This window comes from Penaeus monodon, chromosome 9 (genome assembly GCF_015228065.2).
Source record: "Penaeus monodon isolate SGIC_2016 chromosome 9, NSTDA_Pmon_1, whole genome shotgun sequence".
NCBI lineage: Eukaryota > Metazoa > Arthropoda > Malacostraca > Decapoda > Penaeidae > Penaeus > Penaeus monodon.
In genome coordinates this window covers 23,184,064-23,194,063 of record NC_051394.1, presented here as the reverse complement: position 1 = coordinate 23,194,063, position 10,000 = coordinate 23,184,064, and the positions used below count along the sequence as shown (strand labels likewise).

The 10,000-nt window shown below is 37.6% G+C and overlaps 1 protein-coding gene across 1 annotated transcript in view; it reads left to right on the top strand.

Moving 5' to 3' along the window:
- LOC119577039 (facilitated trehalose transporter Tret1-like) overlaps positions 1-4,248 on the top strand; it is a 17,601-nt gene extending 13,353 nt beyond the window's left edge. The window contains exons 6-7 of the mRNA XM_037924712.1: positions 123-243; positions 4,005-4,248. Of these exons, the coding sequence (XP_037780640.1) occupies positions 123-243; positions 4,005-4,187 (304 nt within the window). The 3' untranslated portion in view covers positions 4,188-4,248. The remainder of the gene's footprint in view (positions 1-122; positions 244-4,004) is intronic.
- Positions 4,249-10,000: the final 5,752 nt, after the last annotated feature.

Sequence of the window (10,000 nt, the reverse complement as noted above, 5' to 3'; positions counted from 1 at the left end):
GAGAGAGAGAGAGAGAGAGAGAGAGAGAGAGAGAGAAAGCGAGGGAGGGCACAGTATATAAAAAAAAAGAACTTTCCACTTTCGTGTAATATTATGATAATCAAGGCTCTCACCATTCCCAGGTCTCATGAGTATTTGCCGCTACTGTGTTTAATGGTATACATGTTCGCGTCGTGCATTGGCGCCCACCCTGTGCCCTGGATCCTGAGCACCGAGTACTTCCCCACCACCACGCGAGGCCAGGTGATGTATACCTCTTGGTTCTCGAGTTTCCAACAAAATTCGAGGTGGAGGATTTGATGTTAATGCTTTATGTGTTTGTGCATTTTTTTTAGGTTTTGTGGATAAGAGATTTGCACACACACACACACACACACACACACACACACACACACACACACACACACACACACACACACACACACACACACACACACACACACACACACACACACACAGATAAATAGCTAGACAGATATTCTGACCACAGCTTACGTCGTAAAAACATATGATACTGCATTAAAATACAGCATTGTAGATTAATTAAGAGTCATGAAAATCAGTAAGCAAGTGCTGCCCAAAAAAGGCGTAGAATATAAACAGTAAAAGCATGTACATTAAGAACGAAACCTGACCTGGAACTTTAACTTAAATTCAGTAAAACCAAAGGAAAATATAAATAAGATAGAATGCCAACAAAATGGATAAATGAACTAAAAAATACACGGAATATTAATGCAAGTTTCAGACGTCATGAATAATTTCCCATGCTACACCACCTGTGAATTTGGAAACTAGATAAGCTCGGTTACCAACACCATGATTATATTTAAAAACACATTTTTTATTAGGAGGGACAGAGGTCCTTCGTTCACGCGGTTGCCTGAATATAAGAGCCAGAGTAGCAAGCTAAACGACCTTGATTTCCTCACCCCTGGCATCTCCTCCCATGGCCCTGTCGTGCCTCTGGCCATGATCCGTAGAGGAGCGATAATGTAAAAGGCCTCCTCGAACGCACGACGCTCAACGATCACTGTTATTTTGAACGAATGTAGCAAATTCCAACACGTTGAATAATTTTTAATTGCAATTTCGTGCACTACAAATGGCGAATGGGAGACTCGGTGCGCGTAGCCTTTGCAGTGCTCTACCATTACTCATCAGCATATTGGACTCGTAAATATTTCCTTGCTATTAGCTGGCGTTTGCGAAATTGTATTTTTATGATACATATATTTCTGATCAAAATGTGTAAACAGTCTGTAAATATTAGATGTATTAAAAATAGGATGTGTCACTTTTTCAGTAGCTGCTTTGACTTCCTATATTGCCATCAATGTTGCAAGCATCACCGTACAATAGCCTAATCACAAATAATTCATTTATTGGGTAATGCACGCCAGGCTATTCGAAACAGCTTACTTTTCTTTCCTGAGACCGTGTTGGTAAGCGAAAGGCAAGTCACAATGTTTTCCGGACTTCTGTAGAAAACACAACTAAAAGTGCGAATGAATAAAGGGATAAAATTGAAAATCTAATCGTCACGCTTCAATTACATATCTTGCGTGTCAAGTTATGCATTCTCATTTTTACCTTTTTCTACATTTGTCACAATGGACATCGTTCAAATGAGATACTAGAAACAAAATCTACCGTGCCGGTGACAGTGAGGATATGGCTAGAAAAAAAATATTCAGTCAACATGCATTATTTGGCTTTACCTTTTATATCTAGTCATGAGCTTCCCAGGAAGTCAGCGTTCAGAAATCATACAAATTCAGTACATTTTCAAAGTGAATTTTAAACTCCACTCATCACTCGGACATCTATCCTTATTCCATGCACATACAAAAGCTCTCTGGCTTATATATATTATTAGCAATATTCACAGTTTTGACTGCGGGTCACGCTGACTCCACTGCAGTGTTGTGATGGATCGCACTGCCACTTGGCCATTCTTCCCTCGCTGTGTGAAGTAAAAGAAATGAAAATATTGGAATACTTAATTTCTCATGTATTTTGTATGGCAGAAATTGCTTCAACTCAAGGAATAAAGAATTTATCCACTATTCCTCTGATGAAGATTAAAACATCGTTCCTTATGTGTAAGGATATATTATGTCAGATCTTATTATTTCTTTATAGATATCCTCAGGTTCTGACCGGTGCTTTATTTATTTCTTTATAGATATCCTTATGTATTATTTCTTTATAGATATCCTTAGGTTCTGACCGTTCTCTGTATACACAGGAATATATGTACAAGAATGGTTGAGACGACTGGGATTTAATGAAAAATTATATAAACCTTTAACCATTTATTTTTCAGACTTGCAAATGTAGTTAAAAACATTCATAGAAAATAAGAAATACGGTTAATATCGCATTTACAGTTCTTAACTTTTATGCACTCTACAGTCATGTCACTATGTTCACTTCACTTCTTCACTTTTCTTATTCGTTCTTTTTCAACTCGTCTGTCTGGCATACATTCGCCGCCTTTAGGTGATGTCGCAATGTTATTAACTTTTGAATAACACATTAACAATTAAAAGTAATTTGTCATCTTTAAGCATGACAAAATACGTCAAGTCCTCATTATCTTTATAAATGAACTATTATTACAATAATAAAAAAAGATGAATTATTCACCTTTAGGGGTTGTCAGTTTATAGACGAAAGGAAATACGCTGCTATTGCTACTGTCTGACCTCTCACAACGCCGCCAGTTCAGCTTTCCAGGGCCATTTCCTTTCAACCTCCTCGTCACCTCTTACGCGCGCTTCTCACACCTCGTACACACATACGCACACATACAAGCTGGTCGTCAATGCTTAAAGGTGTGGTTGTGTGCTTGACACTGTATCACAACTTGGGATTAAAACATTACTTCTTTGGCAATTAATAGGAAGTAGACACCATTACTGCATTATTAATGGGAAGAAACATCGTAATTTTGTCATCTAATAAAATATCGAGAGTCTGCAGAGGACAGTGCATTTCGCGTATCAGCCCTTGCGTCTTTCAGCTGCTTCCTGGGATGAGCACTCAAGAGCTCTGTGAGCGTCTCCAGTTTGGCCCAAAAGGTCGCGAACTCTTCATTCTGTAATGGTCATTATTATTCATTAATTATTCATAGAACCATCATTTATTTATTAGTTCATCCATTCACATATCCATTAATTCATTAATATTATTTATCATTGTACTCTTAAGAATTTCATCTTTAGGAGGTGCCTCGTCCCCTTTGCTAGTGTAAGTTCTGAGGTCCTTCCTGTAAGGTCATAGTCAACAGAATATTGCCCTAGGATTATTTACTACTACTATATTATTACCAGGACATAGACTGGACGCGTCATTCTACATTATCGTTAGCAGCGTTAGCTTCATTATCACAGGGTGTGGCAAAGTAGCACTCGGGGATTGCACTTTATATGAACAAAGACTCTTTAATTTATTCTCAAAATCTAGCAACACTATCGCGAGTTTGGTTATTGCTATCCATCCAATTAGAATATAATTTCGCTTGGCTCGTCGATGTATAGGACTAACATAGTGAATCCCTTGGCGGTGGACAGCAAAAGCGAAACAAAATTCCTTGGATATTCCTACACTGGACCGGTAAGGAACTCAGCGAGAAATGGAATGAGAAGCGGAGGCAAACAGGAGGACAGGAACACACACACACACACACACACACACACACACAACACACACACACACACAGTGCAGGTTTCAGCATTAAGAAAGTAATTATCATGGGTAAATAATGTCCATAAAAATGGCATTGATTAACAGGTAGAATCTGACCCAAAGAAAATAACAAAGAAATAAAATCAGCACATATCTGTGCATATATGATGTGTAATAGACTTACAGAATATTTTAAGTCATATGCAGTGAAAGGCTTAATACGAGTACTAATATTTCTTATAATATATGTCATGTTGCTAATGAGAAAATGATAATCATTAACAGATAACAATAATTCCAACATCCCCCAGGCCTCCGGGTTGTGTGCCATGGCCTGCAGCCTGTTCAACTTCGCCGCCCTGCAGCTGTTCTCGCCCATGCTCGAAGCCCTCTCGCAGGCCGGCCTCTACTGGGCCTACGGCGCCGTGTCCTTCCTCGGGGTCCTGTTCTGCCTCGTCTGCGTGAAGGAGACCAAGGGCAAGTCCGTGGGGTGAGAGGAAGGGAGAGGGACAGGGAGAGGGGAGAGGGTGAAGGAGGGAGAGCAGCAGGGAGAGGACGAAGGTTAAAAGGGAGAGAGCGGGAGAGGAAGTGAGTGAAAGATGAAGAGAGAGAGAGGAAGAGGGAGAGGAGAAGGGAGAGAAAGAGGGTAAGAGAGAGAGAGAGAGAGAGAGAGAGAGAGAGAGAGAGAGAGAGATGACCTACAGACCCGGAGACAGGCAGAGGGACAGAAAAGGGAAGGCCACGGGACAAGAAGGAAGAGTCAGGAGGTATGAGGATCAGAGGCATCCATGTCAAGACAGACAAAAAAGAAAGGAAATACGTACAAATAAATAGACAATAAAAAGACAAAGCTTTTTCCTTCTACGTTTGTTTTGGTTTCCCTCCGAGTCGGACCCGCAGAGGCATTTGCGAACGTTTATTAACTGGTTAACAATCTGATACTGGGCTTATCATGGAGTGACGTATTTTTTCACGACATAATATAATATAATATAATATATATATATATATATATATATATATATATATATATATATATATATATATATATATATGTATGTATACATGTATGTGTGTGTGTGTCACACACACACACACACACACACACACACACACACACACACACACACACACACACACCACACACACACATATATATATATATATATATATATATATATATATATATATATATATATATATATATAAACTTGGTGTGTTTAAGTTGTATCCTGGTCCCTACAAAACACGATATCATCGAAGTTTGTACTGACATACAGTTTTGAAAAAGAGGATTTCTTTTACATAAAAAGTCAATAGAAAACCATTAGAGTACTTACTATACTGGTATGATATTTGATTACAGGCAAAAAATTGAGGACGCTTCAAATAAATTGGAAAAAGTACCTGATTTCTCTGCAACTTATGTTGTTTACAGACACCAGTCTTCGCTTCGGGAAGGCTGTGGAAAGTTTAAATGTATTTCTCAGATTCAGTCAATTTTTTTTTATTACAAACATTGCTCTTCAAGTGAAAAGTGGAAGTTGCACAAGGTTTTGCATCTTATCGTGTCCATCCCGAGTGAGTTCCGTGTCCAAATCGGAGAACTGGGTAGGTCCAATAATCACGTACATTCACTTGACTTACTTATATCAACAAATCAAGATACACAGCATTTTCTCTGATATTTTTGAGCTTGTAAGCTTATATCATAGAGGTACAGAATGATGCTGAAGACATCCAACCCACTGAAGTCAGTACCACGTCATATAACTCTTATCATGTTATTTCAGCGACGTAATGACTGACTTCAAATTTTACCTAAATATGAATTTGATGTACTACTAAAGAGGCACAGGAACCTTTTATGCACTTTTACAATAAAAGTTTTGTCAAGAAACTTACGATGCGATTCGTAATTAATGAAAACATAAATTCCTATCTGCGACTCGTGAAATGTATCTGAAAAATATCGCGCTCCGATTGGCTGGCCGGAGTGTACCAAACCTTATCAAGTTGAAAGCATCGTTGTGATGCAAACGGAAAAGGTGTTTCAACAGGTACCAATAATGTATGCGTGAAGGGCAAACATGTATCATAAGTGTAAAAAAATGAGTGTATAAAAGTGTTATGGTTAGTGTAATATAACAAAAAGATACACACACACACACACACACACACACACACACACACACACACACACACACACACACCACACACACAACATATATATGTTCACGCGTCAATCCTGGACTATACCCCCGCCCAGAATATACCCAGGGTTATTTTAAGCTAGAGTGTTTTACTCCTGAGGTATAAATTAGGCTAGGCCACTTTGTACCCGTGGGTGTAAAATGGGCCAGGCCAGAATATACCCCTTCCGTTTTGCATGTAACAAGTATGTACAATATTGCCAAAAGATAATAGCTGGTGTTAATGTCGATCATAATCTCACAACTGCAGATATTCCTTGTGCAATGACTATCATCACCATCATTGTTATTATCATTATCATCATCATCATCATCCTCATCCTCATCCCCATCATCATCACAACCATCATCGTTGTTATTATCGCTATCATCATCATCATCAAAATCACCATCATCATCCTTACCATTCTCATTATTATTATAATGATGTTGATGGTAAAAATGACAATATTACTACTAATAACAATGATGATGAAATTATAATGATAATGATAATAATAATGATGATAATGATAATAATAATGATGATAATGATGGTGATAAAGATAATGATGATAATCATCATTATCATAATTGTCGTCATTATCATCATCACCATCATCATTAAAATTATTATAATTTTGATTGTTATTATCATTATTTTCGTTGTTGTTGGTATCATTATAATCAATATCATTATCACTATTATTATTATAATATAAATACTACTACTACTACTGCTACTACTACTAATAATAACAATAATGATAATGATAATGATAATGATAATAATAATATTAGTAGTAGTAGTAGTAGTAATAATAATAATAATAATAATAATAATAATAATGATAATAATAATAATAATAATAATTATTATTATTATTATCATTATTGTTATCATCAGCTGCAGCAGTATGCACTGTATGTTCAAAGTCACAGTGAAGTGTTGCAAATTTTGCAAATGTTAGGCATGGCATTTGCGGGGTTCATTAAAGCAGCATGTTCATCTTTAGACGAATAAGCAATTTCGATAAGACTTCTTTTTTATTAAACTTAGGAACTCAGACTTATGACGTCGTCTTTCTGTCATCGTCCAAAAATAATATAAGTATAGACGCGCAATATACTGCATTAATGATTCTCACAAATATATGACTTATATTTACGTACAATTCTGTGTGGTTTTGAAAGTTGTTTGAATGTTCAGTTGCTACTGTCCAGATTAAAACTTTCATATCAATGATAATGGTAATAATAATAATATTATTATTATTATAGTGATTGTCATAATCATAATAAAAATTTCAAGGTTGAGTTTTATATGGTGGCCTGTAGAATTCAATGCACAAGGAATGTCTGCAAGTTGCGAGATCAATGTATGGTCGGCATTAACACCAGCTGATATAGTAAATACTTGTTACATGCAAAAGGGAAGGGGTATGTTCAAGCTTAGCCCACTTTATACCCGGGGGTATAGACTAGCCCAGCCTGATTTATACGCCGGGTATAAAACAGCTTACCCTAAACTAACCCCGCGTATATTCTGGCAGGGCTGTTATGGTCCGGGCTGTTACACCGGAAATGTGAGCTTATGCACTGATACGTGCTCAAGAGTTGTATATATTCAAACGGCCAATAGACTGTTGTTGATATTTGGCGAAGGTCTTACGAAACATTCTGGTATTCCAGATTAATCGCTCAGTGAAATCGAGGAGTACATAAGGAATATCCCTACTAAGCTAAAATGATATCCCACTCCTCTTATGGAGTAAAAGTCAAATTATGAATAGCATACTTTCATAAAGTACTGGCTAATCAAACACGATAAAACACATGAGTATAATTAATATCCTCCGTATCAAAAAATCGATGAGCGTCAACAAACGCACAGGAAATAACCACGTTGTCTCAGCTGACGAATGTGCCGCGAAGGTACACGTCACGCAGTGAAAGGGGAACAAGGCCTGCTGTAAATAAGGCTTATACAAGGTAGACATATTTCAGACAACTTGGTAACCCTGCGTAACTTGTCCATTGCCCAATGAAAAAAATAAATGAATCAGAGTCTGCAGATACTACGATCTATAATTATTGTTCAATTACGACTGCATTTTGTCTTATCGAATTTAAATTGTTAATTTGCCATTACTTTCGAAATACTGTTTTCTTTCAACAGCAATCCCTCGCGCAGTCAACGCCAAAATGAACGGGCTCGCTTGTTTCCCAAACAACTGAATGTTAGTGAGGGCATGAACATGTGTAGACCCACCGCAAGAGTCGGCTTCGCCAATAGATGCGCCACTGAATTTTTCATTCGACAAGCTTACGAAAAACAAAACGAAACGATGTGTCTTTCTGACATATGTTCAGTCGCAGTAGGAAAGCGGACACCGACCAACACCTTATTCACGGAGTCGAAACTCCCTCTTCTTAGGATGTGAATCGCCGTGTGATAAAGATGTCATTTCGAGATCAATATCATTTCTCGTTCTTTTAGTCGAAAAAGCTGAAAAGTGTAAAAAAGAAAAGGCTTTCACCTACACCACTCGTGGTGGAATTTCAGCAGCTAGTTGATGACAGCCACAACTACGAGTAATTAAGAACGAAACAATAGACAGACATTTTTTAAAACTGAACTGGCGAATACCTTGAAGACACCTCGCCCAGCTGAGAGGAACGAAAGGCGTGAAGGAAGTAGGACCAAGAGGAAATGGGGAGGGAAGAAGGGAGAAGGAAAGGGAGGAAAAAGAAACTTGGAGAGGAGGGGGAAAGATGATGATGATGATGATGATGATGATGATGATGATGATGATGATGATGATGATGATGATGATGATGATGATGATGATGATCATCATCATCATCATCATCATCATCATCTTCATCATCATCATCGTCATCATCATCACCATCATCATCATAAATAAGTAATAAATGTAATGAGTGATAATATTAATGATAACAACAACAACAATAAAAATAAAAACGATAGTAATAGTATCAGTAAAAAAAAATGATAATCATAACAACAGTTATATTAACAACAATAATAATAATATTGATTATAGTCATAATAATAATGATAACAATGAATGATGAAATAATGCAATGCCGCACTGATATTGACCAGGCCTCGAACCTAGGTCGTTCCAGGTATGAAACCGGAGGGTCAGTACTTAACCAACCATACCACACGACCCACTAAAAGGAATGTGTAATAGGAACTAGAGTCCGCGGTGGCCGAGTGGTTAGAGCATCGGAATCAAGACTGGCACGACGGCAATCTGAGTTCGAGGGTTCGAGTCACCGGCCGGCGAGTTGTTCCCTTGGGCAAGGAACTTCACCTCGATTGCCTGCCTAGCCACTGGGTGGGCAAGCCAGCCCAAGTCAATGCTGGTCCCAAGCCCGGATAAATAGATATGGTGACTCGATAAAAACACAGAGCGGAAGGCAACGGCAATCCAACGCTCTAAATTGCCAAGAAAATCATGGAAATCCATGATTGCCAACGTCCTTGTGGGACAGGGCACTTGAAAAAAAAAAAAAAATAATAGGAACTCTCTAGCTCCATAAACATTACCTATCTACTCATACATGAGTAAGGATAGCGAGGTTTTACACACACACACACACACACACACCTCAGTACATCTGACTTAGATTTCGAATTTCTATATCAATTTCCACCGAGTGCCCGCGGGGAGTGTGTGTAAAACCTCGCTATCTTTATCCACATATGAGTAGATAGGTAATGTCTCTGGAGATAGGTAGATCCTAGTTGCACACTACTTTTAGTGGGTCGTGTGGTATGGTTGGTTCTACACTGGCCCTCTGCTTTCATACCCGGAGTGACCTAGGTTCGAGGCCTGGTGAGGGAAGATTGTTATATAATGATAACAATGATGACAACAATAATGATAATGATGATGATAATGAAGGTAATAATAACAATAATGATAATAATTATAATAATAATGATCGTGATAATAATGGTAATGAGAATGAAAATAATGGTAATAATAATAATAATATTAATAATAACAATAATAATGATAATGATAATAATAATAATAATAATAATAATGATGATGATGATGATGATGATAATGATC